Source organism: Pangasianodon hypophthalmus, chromosome 4, assembly GCF_027358585.1.
Source record: "Pangasianodon hypophthalmus isolate fPanHyp1 chromosome 4, fPanHyp1.pri, whole genome shotgun sequence".
In the NCBI taxonomy this organism is placed as follows: Eukaryota; Metazoa; Chordata; class Actinopteri; order Siluriformes; family Pangasiidae; genus Pangasianodon; species Pangasianodon hypophthalmus.
Window position 1 is genome coordinate 25,510,734 of NC_069713.1, and position 23,838 is coordinate 25,534,571.

A 23,838-nucleotide genomic window follows, 5' to 3' on the forward strand; every position below is an offset into this window, starting at 1 on the left:
TCATTACCTGCTTTTGCACACTTGGCCTGCTTATCCAGAATGTTCAAATGGCAGCTTTCTGCACTTGCCTTTATTTATTTATTTTTTTTACTGTAATCTGTGAAATGAAGAAGCAGATTCATTTGCTGTCAACTACAACACAATGTAACAAAGCAAGAGTCACTTTAAAAATAAAACAAATAAATAAAAGTAAGACTGATACAATGATTGTGCATGTGTCAGTATTTACAAGTCAAAAACATGTATTTCATTTATTTCACCTCAAATGCTGTCTTCACCAGGAGTGAAGGAATGCTCAACTCTTTTAAAAAGCACAATCCCACATGTTGATTAGATTCCAGTCTAGTCTAGAAATTTGCATATGACACAATATCATTCTGTTCTTATCAGTAAATTCTTGGTCCAGTGATGGGTTTGTGTGCAATATCTACAGATTTCTGCAAGCTGCTGAAACAGATAATTATTAAAATGCACAGTATGACTCCATACACACCCTGCTCCTGCATTGTCACACTGATCCAAAGCGCCTCTATTGGCTACACTAAATTTAAATTACCTGCAGCTTGACCGCTACAGCAGCTTCAGTAATTGGACTGCAGGACGGCACTCCGCCTTCGTACTTCCGGTTAGATGAACAACTTCCGCTGACGTATTTTGAAAGCTTGGCGGTTGAGAAGTTTTTTGTACATACGACAGGCTTGTTGTGTTGCGCTGGCTGAAGGATTGGGTTTTATTTTTATTTTAAAAGCTTGTGTTTATATTAAGTAGGGTAAAATGGACCCAGCAGCTGCGACGCTTCTTGTTGGACTTGCTGTCAAAATTAGCCGCAGTGACGGTAAAAGAAGTTATAAAATGAAATAAAAAGTTAGCAGCTAAGCTAGCTAAAGTTTTTAACGTTGCTATTCCATCTAGTTAGCAGCGTTACATCCGGGTTCTTGTAGTATTTCTGTTCTATATGTCTACTGTTCGAATTTCACATTAGAGTGGTTTATTTGGTAAAGTTAGGCTACTGGCTGTGATTTGTTAATGTTTGCTATTAAAGCTTAAAGACTTTTTGTGTTGGTGAAGGTGTAACTAGTATTAAGGTGAACTTGCTGTGTTGTGTTGTGTTGTGTTTTGTGTGTGTGTGTTTGTGTGTGTGTGTGTGTGTGTGTGTGTGTGTGCAGGGAGAGTTCACAGTGCAACAGTGAAAACTGTCAATGCTGCCAAGTCGACAGTACATGTGGAGTGGAATGAGAAAGAAGTGACTAAAGGAAAAGAGGTTGGCAAAAGACAACAGCTTGAGTCAGCCCTTCGCTGCTGTGTGTTGTGTGTGCATGCATCAGAAGAGTTGTGAAGTGCTTGTGGTCCTCACTTGGTGGTTCTGTGTTCACTAGATTGACCTGAGTGACATCTGTCGTCTCAATGCTGACCTGCTCGAATATCTGCAAGCATCAAACCAAGCAGGACCTTCCACCGCTCCAGCTGCCAACCCTGCACGTGCGCCTAAAGCGGACAAAGTGAGTTTTATAGATGATTCCATACCAATGCTGATAAACCCTATTTTGCCAGGCATACAGTGGATGGGAAAAGTCTACATACACTTGTTGAAATTGCAGATTTTTGGGATGTAAAAAATGAAATCAAGATAAATCCTGTCTTATCATTTTCCACCTTTAATGTGATAGAGCGACCAAAAAACTTCAAGTGGAAAACAAATAGAAATGTTTTAGGGAAGAAAAAGAAAGCAACTTATAATAACTGGTTGCATGAGAGTGCACACCATTTTATGAGTCATGTGACTGCGCTCAGAATTAACCAATCACATTCAGACATACGCTTGTCATCGGTGAAGTGATTCTGATTAAGCCCAGATGAGGATCAGTTGTTTCATCTTGCTCATCTTTGTAGGCTGTGCTGAAGCCATTGTCTGCAAAGAGCTTACAAAGCATGTAGGAAATTTCACTGTTGAAAGATATTTCGATCAGGAGAGAGGTACAAAACAATTTCCAAAACATTAGATGTACCATAGAACACTGTGAAGGCCATCATCAATAAGTAGAGAAAATGGGGCACCGCAGTGACATTACCAAAACAGTACGTTCTGCCAAAATTGATGAAATGAGAAGACGAAAAGTTCAGGGAGGCTGCCAAGAGCAGCTCCTTACAGCAACAGGAGCTGCAGGAAAATCTGGCAAGTACTTGTCACTTTTGCCAGAACCTTATGGCCAAATGTGTTATGATCTGATAAGACCAAGGTAGAACTTTTTGGGTACAACTCTAAAACATATGTTTCAAAATGTTGCGAAAACAAGACCGCTAATCACACAAAGAAAACTATCCCCATGGTGAAGCATGGTGGTGGCAGCATCATGCTATGGGACTGCTTCTCTTCAGCTGGGACTGGTGCTCTAGTCAAGATAGAGGGAATCATGGGTGGCTCCAAACACCAATCTATTTTGGCACAAAACATGCAGGCCTCTGTTAGACACCTGAAGATGAAGAAAATTTTCCAGCATTATAACAACCCAAAGCCAAAATCCAAGTCAACAAAGGAATGGCTTCAGAAAATCAAGGCTTTAGAATGGCCCAGTCCGAGCCCAGCTCTAAATCCTATCAGAAACCTGTGGAATGACGTGAAGACAGCAGTGTACAGGAGATCTGCTCTCAATTTGATAGATCTGGAGCATTTCTGGAGCAAGGAAAAGTGGAATAAAATGGCTAAATCAAGATATGCTAAGCTGGTACCCAAAATGACAACAACAAAGTATTAGTTAAGGGGTGTGCACACTTATGCAACCACATAAGTGTGCACACCCCTTAACTAATACTTTGTTGTTGTCATTTTGTTATTGTAAGTTTTTTTCTCTTTTTTCCCTAAAACGCTTATTTATTTTCACCTGAAGTCTTTAATACAAGTTTAAAAGTATAACTATATTGCATTAAAGATGAGAAAAGATCCAAAATGATTTATCTTTATTTCATTTTTTACATCACAAAAAGCTGCAGTTTTATCAGGGGTGTGTAGACTTTTTATATCCACTGTATGTCTGTGCCAGTTCCAGACCCTGTGCTTGTTTAAGCTGGCAGTAAAACTTTCAAAGATTTGATACAGTTAAAGATCATGCTTTGGTTACACTGTACATTATTTATGGCAACTTTCATAAAAAATGCAGAATATATTCAAAACATAATCTTAAACTGTATTATCTATTATTTTTTCATAATCATGTCTAAGTGTAAACAAAATACATATTAACACATTTTACAAAACGTTTTTAAAAACTTTTTTACACCACAACACAATGAGATTTTCAGAGTAAAATGTAGACACTAGAGTGAAAAAGGTCTGCAAAATCCAGTCTTTAGAAGTTATTAAAGAGTTTGTTTTCTGTGAAAGCTGGAGATTCTTGGCCACTTCTATTCATGAAATGTACCAGACTATCCAGTGAATGCTTGAAGTCTGGCTTGTGAGAATAGAGTGAATGTAGTTGTAGAAAATAAAACAGTAAAGATTTTTACACGCCGTTGCCACTGTGGCTACTAAAGCAGCTAGAATATTTGTCTTAATACATAACTTTTTTAAAAAACTGCTGCACATGTGGCCATGAGTTCCAGCCTATTTAAGGACATTTTTACCTTCTTTTTTTTTCTTTTTTCCATTGCTTTGTCTTAAGAGTTTTCTATACTTTACTGCATGTAACTGGTCTAAGGCTTCTCCAATGTTTGTTGTGATTACTGTATCAGTAAAAACCGCCATTTTCTGACCATATATTTAATTTCACTGTTAAATGTGTTTTTTAACTGCAAATAATTTGAGCAGCGTTTTGGTGCTGGAACTGAACTGATTTTGCCACTTTTGTGGTGGACATTTGGCCCTGTTTGGGATTGGGCACCAGCACATGGTTGTTATTGTAATTAATATTTCGCTGTAACCAAGTTAGTGAGTAGTAATGTAGGCAGCAATTGTCACAGGTAATCATGTGCCTTTTCATTTTTTTTCCAGAAATCAGAGCAACCTACAAAGTCATCAAAGATACCTGCCCCTTCAGAGTGTAAGTGACCTTTGATTTAATTCACCAGAGGGATTTTTCGAACACTGCAATGCTTTCTTCATATGGCGCTGTATAATGTTAATGTGTGTTTCCTGTTTGAAGTGGCCCCTCCAGCTGGTCCGTCTGAGGAGCCAGGTTTGCATACAGCACATGTTTCATCCCTTCCTGACGTATGCACTCTCACTGATGGGGCTTCAAAAATCTAAATCTGATCTAAACGGTTATGCCATAAGTTCTCAACCTTGGGGTTGCTCTGGAGTTCTATGCAGACAAACTTGACCTATGGCACATTTTAAAATAATTTAAACTGATTTTTATATATACTCCAAGATTTTGAGTCATATTTCTGTGTTTCTAACCTCAAAATACAATAATATTATGCAGTATATGTCCATGTACTAAACAGCAAATGGTCTAGATTTATTCAGGCTGTAGTCTGCAGCAGTGTGTGTTCTGGCATGATGCCATCGTATAGAGGGGAGTCTGGCCAAAAAAGGTTGAGAACTTCTAGGTTACACTAAGCTTTGGGAGTGTATCTTCCCTCTTCTTCACAAAAGTCATGTGCTGATAATGTGATACTGCAATATTCAACACTGTATTATTTGAGGCACTTACGATACAATACGCATGCAACCTATATGGCAAGGCACAGTTAGTTTTTTTTTTTTTTTTTGCGTGTGTGTGTGTAGCAACAAAAGAACAATAAAACACGAGCAGCACTACGATGGATAATAATTTCATGAAAATTCCCTGATGTGTTTGGTGTCTGTGATCACCTGGCTACAGTGTTGATCTTTTTTTCCTTTCCATTTTCATGTCGAACTATTTTCTTTTCACCTTACTTAATTAACTAATTCACCTTTTGTGTAATTTGTCTCTAAGTTTTGGCCTTTTTTGCATGTTTCTAAATAATATTTATATTTAATTGGTGTAGATTTGAGCCAAAATAACTTCCATTCGTGTCTCTGAGAAATTCCTTTTCTTCCTCCTTCAAGTCATCACTCAGTCATTTTCAGCTCCTTACGATTTTATTTACAAGATTAGACCCTGTACATCATTGTTTTAATTAACTTTAAAAGGTAAATGGCATACGTGGTGAAATTTGAGTTAAAGTTAACTCCCCAACTCTTGAGGAGTAGCTATAAAATAGCTTTAGTGAGCTTAAAGTGTCTCTGAATGTACTTTATAGCAACTAGCACTTGCACAGCATGGATACCGTCTGCATGCAAGCAAGTTCAAATATTATTCAAATAATGCTTTGAAAAGTTTGAATAGTAATTTTGAAATGCACATTTCTAAGTTAAAGATAGACGGTTGTCATTATTTCTATTATATTTTGACAAATGTAATATCAGCACATGACTACTCCACACTCTTTTGTGCTGCCCTTTCATATAAATGGTGAAATTCACTGCACTGATTAGCCCCAATAATAAAGTTTCTGCACTGGCTGCTATAGCAACGTGATTACTCAATCAAATCAGTTTATAGGCTTTATAGGTGTGCACCCAATTAAGTAGCCTAAGTAAGAATGACTTTTTCTTTATCACTTTTCCTGCACTAAGTAGTTTAACTTGCCTTCCAGTCCCCAGAAGGATGACCACTCGCCAGACTTGTCTGTTTCGACCACCAACCATTCCATCTGCTGGTTTGACTCCTGCTGATGATGCTCCCAGTCAGGAGCAGCCCTCGTCTACTATCCCTAGACCCTCAGGTCAGTGCACATTATCTGTTTTAATGCTACATAAGGCTTTTCAGTACCTGTGCTCATTATCTAACTCGGGGCTCAAACTTTTTTGGTAAAAGATCCCAAGTGGACATTATTCATTTTCTGTGACCCCCAAGCCTTGAGCCCTTGAGCAGCCTACATTTTATATATATATATGTGTGTGTGTGTGTGTGTGTGTGTGTATATGTATGTGTATGTATATATATATATATATATATATATATATATATATATATATATATATATATATATATATATATATATATATATATATATATATGATAAAAAAAATTATTATTTCAGATTTATAATTTTAGGCTTGTAGATCCATATTCCTTAAACGTTTCAGCTTATTTTCATGTTTGTTTTCTTGACTGATGTTGTTCTACTGAATCAGAGTCACTTGATGTTGTTGAGGGACTAGCAGAAGTGGATGGAAGGAGAAATTTGTCCATTTTTATTGGTGAACTCCTACGCCAGTGCGGTGCGTCGGGAGTAAAAGACTAAAATAGCATGTACACTTTAAATTTAAGTGTGGCTTGTTTGAATGCAAGGAAGCAAGGAGACTGAGCAGAATAAGTGCATACCTATTTAAAGTTAATACAAGGGATGGCTTATTTGAGTCACCAATTTATTGTAAAACACAGTGCCTTTTATCAATTTATCTAGGGTTTAAATATAATTAACTCAACATTGATTTTGCTTGAAGTTACACAGTGAATGGTAGGTACTCACTGCTGTCTTACATCTCAAGATGATGGATGCTGTATTTCCTGTTTTTCGGATTGTGGTAATGATGGTGATGGTGAAATGTCACTCCGTGTTAAATTTTGACCTGTGATCACTTTTTTTATTACAATTATATGTGACTAAAATGTCTGCGGTACAACTGAAATGTTACATATTAGTTTTAAATATGGTTTAGGACTTACATCCTGACTTGCAGTCAGACCTAGTCAGCTGGTGAAACTGGCTGCTGGAGAACAGGAGCATGTGTCCTCTATTGCATTCTTCATCTGTTTAGGAATAGCCAGTCAGCGTCCTCTCCAATTTGTAGGGCAATAGTTCTACTTTTAAAAGCAAAAAAGCCACATTTTTGCTGCATGCATCGTGTACTGAACACATAGTGTGTTGTAACACTACAGCTATACACTCTTTCTGTAAAGTATAAAATTGTGGACTTATTAATATTTAAAGTCATTAAAACATTAAATCCTTTAAGTCATTAAAAGCAAAATGCAACTTTTAAATGTCTTGTGGAAATTTGGCAATAATGTATTTATATGGATTTCCATGACTCTTTGTCCATCATGACAGGATTACCAAGTTATCCGAGAAGACAAGTTGCTAAACCCCCATCTCCTCTGCTTCCTGCCATTGAAGCTGTGTCAGAAAGTGAGGCCTCAAAATGTGCTCCTGCACCCACTGCAAGTAAGTTAAGAGTGCATTCTGCTGGTACATTTCAATCTCATGTTTTATGCTTGTACTAGTTGAGAGCAAATTTGTTCTGCATCAATTAAATACAATTTCATTCAAAGCAGTTTCTGTGCTAATGTAGCAGTCAGAGCCTGATTACGTAGTAAGTCAGAAAATTGAAAGATGAAACAGAATCTCCTTATTTTGTGTATTATTTTGTTACTTTGTTGATGGGCAAATCATTTGTATTGGTATTGCCCCTTGCCTGTATTTTAGACCAGCGCCTTTCACGAGTTCCAGAAGTAAATAAGACAACAAACAAAAGGCTGTCCGTGTCGACTAAAAACCCAGAAACCCAGTCCAAGAAAGGAAAGGTATGTGGTATATATGAAAAGCTAAAAGTTTTATGGAAAGCAATGCCACCTGCTCATGTTTCCATTTATCCTTAGTATGGAGATATGAACCGCCCCAACAAGCAGTTTTACCAGATGATAGAAGAATATCGAGAGACTGTGGAGAAAGTTCCATTGTCTTTGAGTGATCCTGTAAGTAGATTAGCAGTCCATGCTCTCAAAACGTCATCCGCTATAAGGACCTGTCAGTGCATTCATGTTTGTTTTCATAGTAATTATTGATTACGTATTAAATACATTTGTATGTTTAAGGTTGAGCTTCACCGAATCTGTGTGTGTGTTCGCAAGCGGCCACTAAATAAAAAAGGTAGAAAGCTTAAATGTTTTCTCTGAGAGTAGCTGTAAAAGACCTGTCCTTTAAAAATGATCATTTATATTTTATATTCTTTTTTTTTTTTTTTTTTTTTTTCTCCACCAATATTTCCCCTTTGTTACTATGGTGTTGATTTGATTTGTTCAGAAATAGCTAAGAAAGAGATTGATGTGGTGACGATCCCTGGAAACGGAGTCCTCCTGTTCCATGAACCCAAGCAGAAAGTCGATCTCACAAAGTACCTTGACAACCAGCCCTTCCACTTTGATTACTCATTTGACGAAGATGCCAGCAATGATTTAGTTTACAGGTAACTTGGTGTTTTGTCTGCAGTTATAGATTAGAGGGTTGCAATTCCATTCCACCTATTATGAGTGTTTGATATTGGCTGAGGTCTAGACACACTGAGCACATTAATAGGAAAAATTGTTCTGAAATTGAATTCTGGAGCTTTTTAATGCCCAATTTTAAAAGATTTAGTATAGATAACCCTTTGTCGCATTTGTCTCCTTCTAATATTAACCTAGCTGAGTTTTCATTTCATTTGACCTTTGTCTATATCTGCTTGGTATCTGTTTGGTAGGTGGAATAAGCTGGTTGCTGTAAGTTAAAATGTATCAGTTAGAATAATTCCAAGGCCACGTTTTATTTTATACAAATAATAGATTCACTCTGTCCACTTAGTACTGTTCTTTCTAAGGTAGGCCAGAAATGGCTGACTACTGGCAATGGCTGTGAATGTGTGGAGTATTTTCCATCACATTACATAGCAGGATACATTACAGATATGAAAATCCCCTAATTACTTGTTCCTGTCCCATCCTGTCCTGTGGCCATTTCTAACTGTGATTTTTAGATGTTTAAACATCTCTAATGGACTTTTTCTATTCTATTTTCAGATTCACTGCCAAACCTCTGGTTAAGACTATATTTGAGGGTGGAAGGGCGACATGTTTTGCATATGGTCAGACTGGGAGCGGAAAGACACATGTAGGTATACTGTCAGTCTTGTTAAATGTGCCTCAGTGTATGAATTTGAAATCCTCATTGCTTTTTTTTTTTTTGGGTCATGCTTTATAGACAATGGGTGGAGACTTTTCAGGAAAGGCTCAGAATAGCTCTAAAGGAATCTATGCCTTGGCAGGTGACTTGTACATTTTAACTCTCCTCTCATACTAATAGAAATTTGTTTTACAGCAAGCTATTTTTTTATTAATTTGTCTACATACCTTACAGCACAGGATGTGTTTACCCTTCTGCAGCAGAAAAGATATGCCGACCTATGCCCATACGTGACCTTTTTTGAGATCTACAATGGCAAGGTGTGTGTAAACAGGATTCAATACATGGAATTACTTTAAACGAGTTCAGTTTGCTTATATTTTGTATGAATAATGTAAATGTACAGCTCATTTTATCCCCCAATCCCACCAAGAATTTACTGTCTTGCTATCCAAAGGAATTAACAATTTAAATGGCGGTTTCCAATCTAAACATCTGCAGGGATTGCTGGGATTTTAACCTTGACTCAGTGATTTATTTCTAACTAGGTTAATGTTTGTCTTGTGGGCGCAGCAATGTATATGAATAATTGGTTACTTCACTGGAATTTCTGCCCTTTGGATGTAAAGTGAGCCATCTTATTCTTGTGTAGATTGTCACGTGTTCCAAAACACAGCTTTTATCACCACTATGCATTCCTACCGACTGTGCTAATATTTGGTAGGTTCACACATATAGGACTGAAGATTTCAAGCGCTCCCTTCATGCCCCATTGTCTTTAGCTCTGTTTGAGTGGTGTAGCAAGTTAGGAGTCTTGGACATGAGCATGTCTGATGAACAGCCAGGTTAAAATATTAGGATCAGTTCTTGGATAGATCTGCAGCTAATTCACTTGGTTTTTGTTTTAGCATGTATCTATTATGCTTTTTTTGTCCAAACTTTTTTTTTCTTTTTTTTTTTTTTTTTTTTTTTTTTTTTACACACTTTCGCAAGGCTTCACTGCTGAACTGCTAGTATCCTTTAGCTGGGGGGAAAAAAGGCTATTAAACTTCTTGTGTTTTCAGGTCTTTGACTTGCTGAATAAGAAGGCAAAACTGCGTGTGCTAGAGGATGAAAACCAACAGGTGCAGGTTGTTGGCCTGCAGGAGATGCCTGTCTCATCTGTTGAAGATGTCATAAAGATGATTGAGAAGGGGAGTGCATGCAGGTACACTTTTTCAGACATGTAGTGCAAAATGTTATCAAACGATTAAAAGCATCTAATTAAATGTTCAATGTTTCCTGCTACTCAGCCTGAACTTTTAACTAGTCACTAGTTCCATCAGGACCACAGTTAATGATGTGCAGTGTTGTCTGGGGATGGAACAGATTCCTATCAACATTAGGGCTTTATGAATCAAGTAGAGGATACCTTGAAAAATGTGCTCTTGCCTGATTGGATGACTTGTTTTCACCTCTGTTGTAGAACATCTGGCCAGACGTTTGCCAATGCCAACTCGTCCCGGTCCCATGCCGTCCTGCAGGTTATCCTGAGACGGCATAAGCTGCTTCATGGGAAGTTCTCTCTGGTGGACCTGGCAGGGAATGAGCGGGGCACAGATGTCAGCAGCAATGACCGGCAGACTATGGTGGAGACAGCAGAGATCAATCGCAGTCTTCTGGCATTGAAGGTACTGTATGGTTTTCCAGTAGGCTCATCTAATCACTGAATGTGTCATTTCCTGCTGCGCTGTAATGGATAGTACTATGAATTTAAATAAATAAATGTATCAAATTATTGGTTCTAGATACTTAACATTTGAATTTGGAAGCCTTTGCAAAATGTACCGGTGATTTCTGTCTCTCCATTTTTAAGCAGAGATTAGCACATTACCCAAAAAAAGGTCATTCAAATCTGATTAAGCCTGGTCAGGAGAGCCAGTCACTATGATTGGCATCAGTTTTGCATTCTACATTGGAAGAATTCTGGGAATGCATGCCGTGAAAGTGTCCCTCTGTGTCTTATTGCTGATGCCATGTGAATGCATCTGATTCCCAGGAATGCATCCGATCTCTGGGGCAGAACAGTGAACACATCCCCTTCCGGATGAGCAAGCTCACCCAGGTGCTCCGAGACTCCTTCATAGGCGAGAACTCCAGAACCTGCATGGTAATTAAAGCTGGCTCATATGCAAGAAAGATTACTAGTCAAGCCCTGTAAAGCCAAAGGAATTATCTGCAGTGCTTTAAAAATACATGCCTTACATTAAAGTCTTATAAACTACTGATTTAGCTGACATGAATCAATGATCATATTCAGCATTAATAAATCATGGGTAATGTTAAAGTAACCAATTAAATGAACATATCCATTAATTGACATTTGTTCAAATATTAACCAAATACACATGCACTAAATAAGTCCTCAGAAATTAATTTCCTACATGTTTATCATTTGCTGAACTCTGAACCCTGTGTCAGAATATTGAGAAATGAGGCTGAAAAGCCAGTTTCAGTTGTTGGTTCCTGTCAGCTGAATTTTACTCACTGATGGTATGAACATGGTATGAGTTTAAAAATTTTTTATTTTATACAAATTACAAATGTATTACAAATGCAATATTATATTAACTCAGAAGTTCATGGTGTGATCACGTTAACTAATGTATTAAATAATCAGTTAAAGGACTGTTCATATAAAGCATGGTTACAGACAAGAATGTTTATAACGTCATGTCACTGAGTAATTTCTATAGCTGCTGCAGCAATGGTTTCATTCATTGAAGTAGGATATAAAGAGAGGACCACGATTAAATAAATTATCGGTGTGCCTTTCAGATTGCCATGATCTCACCTGGTATGACCTCTTGTGATTACACTCTGAACACACTACGTTATGCAGACAGGTATAGTACATGCCTGCTTTCTTCAGTAAGCATATGTAAAGTAAACGTGCATCTAATTACTTTGCTTCTGTTGGGGGGAAAAAACAAAAAAAACCAAAAAGCTCTCTCTTGTCTTAAGGGTCCCTCTAGTGGCTAGACTTGGCTTCACACTTGTTTCTGTCTCTGGCTGGCAGGGTGAAGGAGTTGAATGGATTGTCTAAGGGAGCTGCACAGAACACTAAGCTAACAGAGGAGTCAGAGGAGGGCAGCAGTTCCTTAGAGGAGGTAAGTGGAGCTTTGCAGAGTTCCAGCTTAAAGACAGTTCACTTGTACAGAGCAGAGGCTTTCACATCTTTCCCATAAAAACTTCTAGAAAGCCCTTAAAGCAAATGGCTGAAACCATGTGCATTTTGTGATGTTTTTTTTAAGTAAAATATCACTTTATTCATGTTTGTTTCTGACCACTTACTTTTTAGGAGGGTATTCCTGCAGAACTTGAAGTCATGGCCCAGTTCTCTGAAGTGGAGGAGAGGTTCTATGAAGATCTGCAGGTGTGTAGTTTCACACTGCATACTCCATACTCAAACATTCACAGACATTTTAATCTGTGAATTCAGCATGATGAATTCAGATAATTATCTGCTGAATTCACCCAGCTGTTTTGTTGCTCACTACATGCCTCTGAGAGGTGTGTAACAACTTGTCACTTTTTTGTTTGTGTCTGTCATGCCATTTGCTGTCTTTCAGGGTGGCAGTGAAATTGCCAGAGCGATGGAGCACACATCATATGACATTATAAGCGGTCTACCAGAAATCGATGCATACATGGAAAGACTTCAAGGTTTGTTCCTCAAACTGAATCAATTTCTAAAAGAAATAAAACACCCAGTCCTGTTAAACACAATATATATTAGAGGTTTTTGTTGTCTCTTTGATGTAGGATCTTACCATGCTCTGCGATCAGCTATTGAGGCACTAAAAGCCAGGTCACCCAATCTGGCATGACATGCAAATGGAGTGGAAAAACCAAATCAAGTAATTTGGTTCTTTTGAATGCTGACTGCTAATGTTCTGTGTTAACACGTTCCCTTGTAAGTTTAATTACAATTTGTTTGGATGTTTATGTGTTGTGTCGTAAATGTTCTTATTCACCGAATAAATGTTTACTTATAACAGATCGGCCTTAACAGTTGTGTTCAGCCCTGATCTTAGTTTTCACCATGCTGTTATAAACAATGCTTCACTTTTTCCTTACAGGGTGAGGAATAAAATTATATAAGACTTAAAAATGGAGAAAATAAAGAGCCAGCAGAGATGATTTATTGCTTCAGTGTTTCTGGTGCTTAGTTTTCTGTATCAACTTTAATCATCTTTTCCAGTTCCTTAATTAAAGTATTAATCTGGTTTGAACTCAGTATTTTATTGTAGAAAATTACAATTGCCAGGATAAATGAATGTACTATATTATTAATCCTGTTTTGCTTATGTATTATAGTCTGGCATCTGGGTTTATGATTTTTGCAAGTGTTCAGTACCAAGCAAATAACCAATGCAGTATTCCTTTAAAAATCCTCAGTGGTATGACATTGACTCCACATTCCCAGACAACTGATGTTATGCTATAATATGCTCTGGAATTTGTCCATCACTTTTGAATCTTTTTGCTATGCAGCTGCTTATCTTGAAGCAATTTACCTCAAAGCTACATTGTGACCTGATGATGTCGAAGTGACATGAGACCCCCCCCAGCCATCTCATCAGTTCCTCTAGGGCCACCTTCTTCTTTGACCCTTAACACATACAATTCCAATTTACAAGTTCCAAGCAAAGTTTACACATGCCCTGCGAGCAAAAGACGACACAACAAATCAAAGACCTACTAAACAGCTCTCGCTGAACAGTTTTCCCCAAAGGATAAAAAATAAACAAACCAGCCTGAAACTGGGTGGCCCCATGTCTCTGTGTGAGGCCCACCAGTCCAACCGCTTCTTTTGCAAGAAAAACCCCATCCCCCCGAACACACACTACCCTACTCTCTGGGTGGCATTCCACAAACCCATTCCCCTAAAATACAGACACATTTCTCCAAACCGTATTCGAAGGCCACACTGCTGATTTTCCCATGTTATTGCAAAACTAAAAATGGTCGCAATAGTTCCCTTACATTCAGACTCCACAAATCAGTAATGGTTCCTTGGCAGTCATACGATGTAAGCAGAACTCAGTCTTGCATGATTTCTGTTTAGTCTAAATCCGGTCATCAGAAGATGGGCGACTGTACTGTGTTTTCAACATAGATTTGCTGACTGAAAACATTATCTCTACACTATTTATTTTGTGCTATAATGAATGGGCTGTTGATCAGTTAACTGCGCTATTTCCTGTTTGGTCATTGTTGTGATTTTGTGATAAAGCCTTTAATCCTACTTTTCTTACAGTTGTCTTTGCACGGAGGACAAGAAGTGTCACAAAACTGACAGTAGTAGTTTAAAATTCAGAGATACTGTAAATGGAAATGGATATTAATGAATTAATAAGTAAGTGAAAATGTGATTAAATCATAGTCATTACTAAAACCATTTATAAGTTAAAGCACAAATTGAAATCTTAGTTTTTTTTCTTCAAACAAGATAATGTGAGACAGAACATGTGAGAACCATGTGGTGTAGCAGGTCTCATCATGGTTTCAGTTTTTAATAAACTGTAATTCACCCTGAATGTAAATGCAGCTTCTAGTCTACCTTATGCTAACATTCATTGACTTAGCCTGTTAGCTAAGCTGCTTTATGTGTAAGAGGAGCTGTGCAATTTTGACTGCAGGAAGTCTGATTACTCCCTGTTACTGCTTCCCATGAGCTCCTGCCTGGGCTTAAGGCAACTTCCCCAGTCGTCCCTCTTGTGATTGCAAGGCTCTGTGTCACATAATCTGACAAACTGTTGTCTCTGCTAACTGGAAAGCCGGATGCTTTACAGGTCTATCTAGCTGGACAGATGATTACTGCATTACGTTGCGGACCTGACCAGGATAAAGTGCTTACTGAAGATTAATGCTATTTTCATTTATTTATTTTTGACCTTTTTGACTTTGTCTCTGCCACCTAATGTTTTCATCCGCGTATCTGTCCATGCTGAGATCCTCATTACTGTGACCTCAAGAAGGAGTGGTTGAATGTTTGTAGGATTTATATGGAGTTATCACTGTAAACAGCAGTAATCACTGTAATCAGATTTTGGAAAAGATACATTTACATTTATGGCATTTGGCAGGCGCCCTTATCCAGAATGACTTCCAGAAATGCTTTGAAGTCTCTATCAAAAAATGCATCCTCATACTCATTCACTAGGTCACAGACTACGAGTACTATCGGTCTAAAAACCCTTTTGGGGCGGTTAGCATTAGTAAAAAAAACACACAGACAACACAAGAATTATTATTATTATTTTAAATGAAGTGCTAATTTAAGTACTTCATGAAGAGGTAGGTCTTCAGTCATTGTTTGAAGACAGCCAGTGACTCAGCTGTTTGGCCATCTAGGGGAAGTTCATTCCACCACCTAGGTGCCAGAACAGAGAAGGGCCTTGATGCATACCTTCCTTGTACCCTGAGAGATGATGGGTTCGAACGAGCAGTGCTAGAGGATCGGAGGGAGCATGGTGCAGTGTGGGGTGGGATAAGAGCTTTAAGGTAGGTGGGTGCTGGGTGCGTTTCTGGCTTTGTAAGCAAGTATGAGTGTTTTAAATCTGATGCGGGCAGCTACAGGAAGCCAGTGGAGGGAGTATAGCAATGGAGTGGTGTGGGAAAGTTGAAAACAAGTCATGCAAATGCATTCAGGATCAGGTGCAGAGGCAGACCTGCCAGGAGCGAGTTGCAGTAGTCCAGTCTTGAAATGACAAGGAACTGAACAAGCACCTGAGTGGATAGAAATGGAAGAATCTTTCTGATGTTGTAAAGGAGAAATCGGCATGAGCATGTCAGTTTAGCAATGTGAGAGGAGGATGGTTGATTTTCCATGGTTACCTCAAGGTTGTGTGCAGTGACAGATGGTGAGACCTGGGAGTTGTCCAGGAATAACGCAAGACCCTGACGTGGGGAAGAATCACCTGGGATGAACAGCAGTTCAGTTTTGCTGGGATTAAGCTTCAGCTGATGAGCTGCCAGACATGCTGAGATCTGATCAGAAACATGAGTGTGGGAGGAAAGGAGAGGATAAGTTGAGTGTCATCCACATAGCAGTCACATGAAAACCCATACCAAACAGGACCAAGGTCAATGTCTGAAATAAGTTTTCTTCAATAGCTTCCTTCCTGTTTGAAGAAGGTTTAAGGGTATTTTAGGCACACAAATAACACTTTAAGATTTAACTAATTTAATGGAACAGTTTTACATGACACTGGAGACTCCTTCTCTAAATAAACGTCTCCTTACAGAAAGCTTCATATAAGACAATACAATTTTTGTTAAATAGCCATGTTTTTCTTTTAAATATGTTTTTTTATTATTATCATTAGATTATGTAGACTCTTCCATAAGAGTCGCTGTGATTTAGTCGTGTACTATAGAAACAATAACGGATCAGAACGAGTGCATTAGTATAAACCTGTGATTTGCCTTAGAGCTGGAATTATTGTTTGAGCCCTGCTGTTATAGAAAAATATATCAAACACTTTCTGACCAATCAGAATTGAGCATTCTACAGCGCTGTATTCTAAGTAGTGTTAGCATGTAGCTGGAAAAACAATAGCTACATCGTTAAATGTGCTGTTTACATGTGGAATGTAAAACTGAAAATGGCGCTAGACTCAAGACAGCAGGAGAGCTGGTCAAAGTTTTACGTTCAGATTCTGGGCTCATCTGCTTGCCTGTATATAGTATGTTTTATTAACAAGGTGTACACTGAATTTGGTCTCTTAATATCACTGTCATAATGCATTAAGCCACATTAAGCATTTTCTTTATAATGGGTTTCTATGGGAAAATGCTTAATGTGCAATTTAGCATGTTGTGTTCATATTCTTGGCTCATCTGCTTGCCTGTATATAGTATGCATCATCAAAAAGGTGCCAGGTTAAGCATTTGGAGATACGGTAGGTTCTGAGTCATATTACATGTTGTTCTTTTTTCGGCTGCTCCCGTTAGAGGTCGCCACAGTGGCCCACATATTTGATTTGGTACAGTTTTTATTTAACGCTGGTCACCCTTCCTAACGTGACCCTCCCCAATTTTGCCCAGGTTTGGGACTAGCACTGGGAGTGCACTGCCGTGTGCAAGCCCAGTGGCTGGGGTCAGTTCCCTGGCCAAGAATCGAACCCGGGCCATGGCCTAACCACTAGTCCTCCATGGACCCATGAGTCATATTATATATAAAGTCATATTTTCCATGACCTCTCTAACTGGATCATGGTTCTGCTAATCAGTCCTGTGTCCTAGATGCCCAATCTGACAATAAAAAGGACCTGCGTTTCCTACTCTTTTAACTAAGGCATAGGGAAGTTCACTAGCATTTTCTCGCCCTAGTAATGTGTTTCATGTGAGCCCGGAGCATTCGTGTGTCTGTTGGCCCCCAGCTCTGTTTGACTCTCTGCTCTCTCCCTGGATTCCGTCTGTCCACATGAATATTTTTCTCGGCTCAGAGAGAACTGGCAGCGGCCGCCGCTCGGTTCCCATCACCTTCACAGACTAAATAAACAGACAGAACCACCCAGCGAGTCCGACCAAGCACAGCAACCTCTGTTTTCTTTTCTTCTTTGTGCACGTTCCCTTTCCCCCTCCATCGCCTTCTTCTTTCCTGCACTATTTGACTTTGCCTCTCTGTTCAATAGTGATGGACGATTCCTGAATGACTCTTTTTAAGTGAATCGATTCGCGAAAACTGATTCACGTGCATGAAGCAATCCAGTGTGTTTATAAAGGAGCAGTCAGACAGGACACGAATAAAACTTGCCACACTTGAATGGGAAAGAACGTAAACTAGGTAGTAAATTTTGCTTTGCCTCACCTAGATGCACTTTAACCCAATGAATTCACAAGCCTCAAAAATGACAACAGAAACAAGGGCGGATGTGCTGTGGTACCATATAGTATATAAAAGCTGTATACATAACCAGGTTTCACCTCCTCTGAACCACTTTGCTTACACAGCTGATGAAGGACTCTTCAAAATGTCCTCTGTCTCTGGAAACACTTAATTCCACCACATAGATTTGGCATCGACTACAAAGGAGCTTGACCAGGAAGCATTGTTAAAATAATGCACTTGGTTTTTAATTGGCAACAGACAGTTATTGCGCAGACACTGGCTTGGTGGATAGTCACAAAGCTGACTAGATGAGGGAAAAAATGGCAATGGTGGTGAATCTCACAATGAAAAACACAGTGGACACAAAGGAACGTACAACAGTGTGACGGTATAATACATACGCGCATAGACAAACTCGCCACACAATCTTGCAGTAACATAATGCGTAATCTAGCAAAACAGCGACAACACTGAAATAATGAGGATGCCACAGGGGCTCAGGGGTATGCAAATTACTGCTCACTGTACTTGGTTGGAGCAACACTATAATATACACTTACTGGCTATTTTAATAAGAACACCTGTACAACATGCTCATTCATTCAATTATTCAATCTCATGTGGCAGCAGCATAATCCATAAAATCATGCATATACAGGTCAAAGTTTCAGGTAATGTTCACTTCAAACATCAGAATGAAGAAAAAAAAACATAATTTCATCGTTGTTAGTGCCAGATGGGCTGATTTGAGTATTTCAGAAGCTGCTCATCTCCTGGGATATTCACACACAACAGTCTTACGAGTTTGATGCAAAATGGTGTGGGGAAAAAAAAATCCAGCAAGCAGCAGTTCTGCAGGCTGAAACACCTTGTTAATGAGACTGGTTCCAGCTGACAGGAAGGTAACTTAACTATGGTAACTCAAATAACCACTCTTTACAACCGTGGTGAGCAGAAAAGCATCCCAGAATGCACAACAGGTTGAACCTTGAGGCTGATGGGCTACAACTGCGGAGAGCAAGTCACTGTGATCACACTTTTCTCCATTCTGATGTTTGATGTGAACATTACCTGAAGCTCTTGAACTGTATCTGCATGATTTTATGCATTGCGCTGCTTGGTTGGCTAATAATTGGATAATTTAATCACCTATACATACAGCGTTCATGGAATATCACACATGGGCACAGTGAGAGTTGGCTTTCATTCAACATGACATGATACAGTGAAACAATATATTTTTCTAGGGACCTACCGGTTCACTGCTTGTGCTGGTATTGGGGCTGATACTGACCTGATACACTTTATCAGTATTGGATCTGATGTGATATATTTTTCAGTCCGTTCCACTGACTGACATTTTATTACTGACTGACACAATCCTGATCTTGCCCATGAAGACAGGGCATACGTTTACAGAAAATGTAAAAAGTTTGATTCGAACAGTGGGATAAACCCTCACGCATATGCCTCAATATCAAAATTGTAACTTTCTATAAATAAACTCTTGATGTAATAAAGTGATCATATTGCCGTGTGTGAGACACAAGCATCCTACTTTGCAGGAAATGAAATTTGCTAGAACCTCACTTGTGCTGTGTGTATTTTTTATATTGATATTTAGATTTAGATTTTATCTTATGGGAGAGTTATTACAGACACCCCCATAAGAAACAGTGTGAAAGGGGTATTTTTATAGTGTTTGGATCAGTTATTGCCACGCACTTTTATGTAAAATACCTTTAACAGACTACACTTTCAAAATGTGATGGGGTAAAACTAGGCATATCAAAAAGTTGTGGGGACTACCTCAGATTATCCGGATGCTTTACGCAAACTAAACATGTACTTAAATCATGCCTAATTCCTTGCTCTTTATGTCAACGTATATGGAAAAAAGAGTGAATTAAAGTGTGAGCAGAAGGTCTGGCAGAATACTGTTCTTTTTCCAATTTACTGTACCTGAGTATGGGTTATGAAAAGTGCTTTGATAAGGTGTTCAGTAAGTGTGTTTTAAAGTGTTCGATGTTTGATGAGATGAATGTAGAGGATAGGATATAAAGGTGTTATTCAAATACCTAGTGTTGATTTTGGGTTGGTCATCTAACTAAGCTGATGAAAATATGACAAATATGACATCATGTTTCAAGAATTTAATGAATTTCCAAGTATGTAACATGCTTCTCTAGCCATTAGGGGGCAGTCAAACTGTTTAAATCCAAGGATTCTGGGGAATCATATTCACTATATATGTATATATGTGTGTGTGTATGTATGTATGTATATTATTATTATTATTTTTAACTCCTGGCGCACCTGAAAAATGTAACCAGCATCATACAGCCCTTGATTACTTGGCCTTAACATGAAAGGAACTGAAACAGGGCAAAACTTCAGCCTGAAAAGTGCAGATAGCTACCACAGGCAGAAATATTTTGCAAATATTTAGTTTGCTTCTTTTCCACAGGCAGCCTACCACATTCATATATCTGAGTGTAAAATGCTTTTAGTGTGAATGAATTCATCTACTGTATTCTCTTTTGAGCTGTTTTGTGTGAAGGAATGGGGTGCGCCCCACATTTGGCAGTGTTGGGTGTTACAGGCGGTTGATATGCAGCAGGCATTGGCAGCACTCCTGCCTGTCGGGCAGCACTGTTTATGACCATTTCTAAAACCCCGAATGGACAGCACACTTGTCAACACAGGTGTGCAACCACAGCTACTCACCGAGGCAGCGGTTTATTAAACAGACAAATGAATGGCCAGTTTTCATTGCTATTTGTAGGACTTCTGACGCAGACTGCCTTTATTTGGCCTGGCATGGGCTAGGTACGTTGAGCCATGGGATTCTTCATTTTTATTCACCAAGTCAGTGCATAGGATGTCCATGCTTACTTTTTTGCTCATTCTACTTGTCATGCTCAAAAGCAAGACAAAAATGTGGCTTGCTCCATTTCAAAGGGCATTCCCTCAATGTATCTTAAAAGTGGTTAATAGGAAATCCATCTGTGTCTTCTTGGACAGGACCTGAACCCCCAATGTTCAGACGAGAGGCCCACTGGACCCTTAGTGTGTCAGCCGAAGGTTGATCAGGACACACACATATACAGTATATCCACATGTCTGGAAAAAGGGGTGTTTAACTTATTCTGCAAGGGTGATGGATTTTGGTGATGAAAGCCATTGTGTTTTGAATATTGGGTCACTTCCTGTTTCATGTAAGTCCCAGTCATACAGATTCAGCATGCCTTAAACGTATGAGACAAATGTGCTTTAAAAAGAGTCACTAATCAGTTTTCAGTAAGGTGTTCAGTAAGTGTGTTTTAAAGTGTTTGATGGTTGATGAGATGAATGTAGAGGATAGGATACAAAGGTGTTATTGAAATACCTAATGTTAAAGCCTAATGCCTAACAAAACCATGTGTAAGAATTAGTGGCACCCATGAATTTGGTACTTTGCCAACATAGCAGCACTGGGTCATCTCCTATAATGCTTGATGAGAAAAAAGAGCAAGCAATATAAGACACTCCTCAGTCTCTCCAGATCCTCCATGGTCCTACATCCTCTGTTGTGGACTCCCCTTTTTTTTCCTGTTTTTGTCTAATCTGAGCGTAGAACCTGGTTCTAATCAGTTGCAGTAGTGTCTAGTGAGCTCCAGTCACTTACGTTTGTGGTTAGATGAAAGAAAAGGCTTTCTTTTGGCACGCCTTCCAAATAGATTTTTGGCATGGAGTTTGTGTTTAATTATAGATTTGGAGACTTGGTGACCTCAAAATGCTGCTAGCTTCTGCAAATCTCCAACTGTGATCCCTGGGGAAATAAATATTTGCCACTCTAACCATCCTCCTTGCTGTGTAAGGAACAAAACCAGGCAGGTTCATTACAGCTGCAAATGTTTTATAAATTTACTTATTGCTCCAACAGTGGATGGGGCATTTTCAGGCCTGTGCTATTGTTTGTAGTCAATGTCTGATTTATGAAGGACAACACTTTTATCTCATTTGATTTGTGTATTCTTTAATCTTCCCCATGTTGATGAATGACTAGTGGAATTTGGTGTCAACTCAGGAATTTATAATTTTTTTTTTTTTATAGAAGTGTTTTTATTCACTCATACTTTCAGTATGAGATAAAGCTAGTGAACCACAAAAACATTTTCATTGCTAATTTTTATTAATAACTGGTGCTGACTGTGTGTAATGACACTCATCACTGATAACTGAGTTGACTTATTTTTAGCCTGAATAGCACCACCTGGTGGTTAATTGTCATTATACACCATTTTATTCCAGCACGGCCTGTTTTGCAGGACTGCTAAATAACTGCAGTGATCAGGGTCTGAAATCAGTACCAGTCTGCAATACTGTTTCTTCCCTCTACTGGTCATGAGACAAAACTCTTCCCATTTCCATTGTCACAGCACCTCCATATTGTAGCATACAACTTGGGCTAACATCACAGTCCTGCGTCTGCATTTGTACACGGCTTCCAGCAGCCATATATGGGCAGAAACTGAAACCCAGAGCACCCGAGGACACATGTGGCCCCGCTCTCAACGCCCCTCAACATGTTGCGCCTGGCCACATGAAACAGCTTTGCCAGTCTCCTCTCTCCCTTCATTACGTTTTATTACCACTTGCATGTGTTTAATTATAATCTGGAGAAAAAAAAGACTTTTAAACCAGAGTGCCATACAGTGCACACCACCTTATGATTATTACCCGTTTCGTTTTAGAACTGAGACTCTGCTATGTGCAGTGAGCTGCTGTGGTGCACAATTTGTAGGCAGCAGCCCATGGAAAGGTCCAAAGCAGAACCCCGACATGACTGGCATTCGAGCCATTATTGTCTTAACCAAGCATACCACTTCTAAACACTGGGTTTGCATTACAAGCGCACATTTGGGCCCTTCTGCAAACAACACAGGGCCAGAATGAATCAATTAAACAGGCATTCCGTGGGTTCCTGTTTATTTAAACATGTTTACGCGGCAAGGGGCCTGTCTGCGAATTCATATTGTTCCCGCTCTAGAGGAGAAGAGATGAGAGATTGCAAACACATTTGTTAGTTTGAAGCAAGTTGCATAAATATTGATTGTGGGATTGATTGTGATTAGGAGCCTTGGATGTATAGCTCAGAGCTGAAATATGCAACTCAGAGAAGACTATTCCATCATCGCTGTGTTCATTTGCACAGATTCAGACTTTAGGCATTTTTCTGAAGACTGCATTTCATTATACAATTGTCGGATATCCACTTCGGCTTCGTTTTTTTGGTCTTGCGAAGATCGGTAATATTGTCCAAAAAGAGCACATTGCAGAAATACTATAACCCTATAACATGTAGGCTGCCCAATAAAACTTTCATGAAGAAAAGAAATGCTCCATGGACTAACTATAAAAACTTCTCACTCGGTCAGCGAGGAAAACAATGCATAAAACTGTGATCTCTTTTTCCTCAGTCAACATAAGACATAAAAATCATTGCCAGTCTATAAAAGATACACACATGCCCTTTTTACTAATCCACCCAACTGAATTTAAGCAACTGTAGCCACTCATCTTGTTGACCACCCAAGAAGCCCAACAGATCATGTGTTGACTCTTTTGATCTTGTACTGATTTTGTCTTCCTCCCCCTGCCACACACACCTCTTTCTTTAGCACTTGCTTTGCCCCTGATTCTTGCCACCTACATGCAGTGATCAGTTAAGGATGCCAGCTGCCTGTGCATTTAGGCTATTTAGAGCATCTTTCATTGGGTGCCAGATGCCATGCTCTATTTTCCAACAGTCTTTTTTCTAAACATTTCCACCAGCCCAGTTTATACACACACACACACACACACACACACACACAAACAAACTCACTCATCTTCCTCAGACTGACACCCACACTTCTGCTATGCTCACTTCCTGTCTTTTCCAATCTCAACCCTAATCTTGCCTGATAAGGGTGATTCTCATGAAGCCTATAGCCGAAGCCGTATTTCATGTCACAGTCACCAGGGAAATATCAAGAATGCTATCTCTGGGGTTCAAAGGCACAGGG

The 23,838-nt window shown here is 39.0% G+C and overlaps 1 protein-coding gene across 3 annotated transcripts; it reads left to right on the forward strand.

Moving 5' to 3' along the window:
- Positions 1 to 613: 613 nt before the first annotated feature.
- On the forward strand, positions 614 to 13,153 carry kif2c (kinesin family member 2C). 3 transcript variants are annotated; one of them, XR_003403979.3, is made up of 23 exons: positions 614 to 835; positions 1,167 to 1,261; positions 1,377 to 1,499; positions 3,986 to 4,034; positions 4,137 to 4,169; positions 5,620 to 5,748; positions 7,081 to 7,194; positions 7,456 to 7,553; positions 7,629 to 7,724; positions 7,845 to 7,899; positions 8,053 to 8,215; positions 8,805 to 8,895; positions 8,986 to 9,049; positions 9,142 to 9,227; positions 9,972 to 10,114; positions 10,373 to 10,577; positions 10,946 to 11,056; positions 11,725 to 11,792; positions 11,966 to 12,056; positions 12,248 to 12,322; positions 12,519 to 12,612; positions 12,712 to 12,862; positions 13,029 to 13,153. XR_003403979.3 is itself a non-coding variant. In XM_026935923.3 (22 exons), exons 1-22 carry the CDS (start codon positions 775 to 777, stop codon positions 12,774 to 12,776), a joined length of 2,109 nt encoding a protein of 702 aa, XP_026791724.1. In that variant the 5' UTR covers positions 614 to 774; the 3' UTR covers positions 12,777 to 12,948. The 3 variants fall into 3 exon arrangements, 2 of the variants coding, with proteins under 2 accessions (XP_026791724.1, XP_026791725.1); XM_026935923.3 differs by lacking the exon at positions 13,029 to 13,153 and having other exon boundaries at positions 12,712 to 12,948; XM_026935924.3 differs by lacking the exons at positions 4,137 to 4,169; positions 13,029 to 13,153 and having other exon boundaries at positions 12,712 to 12,948.
- Positions 13,154 to 23,838: the final 10,685 nt, after the last annotated feature.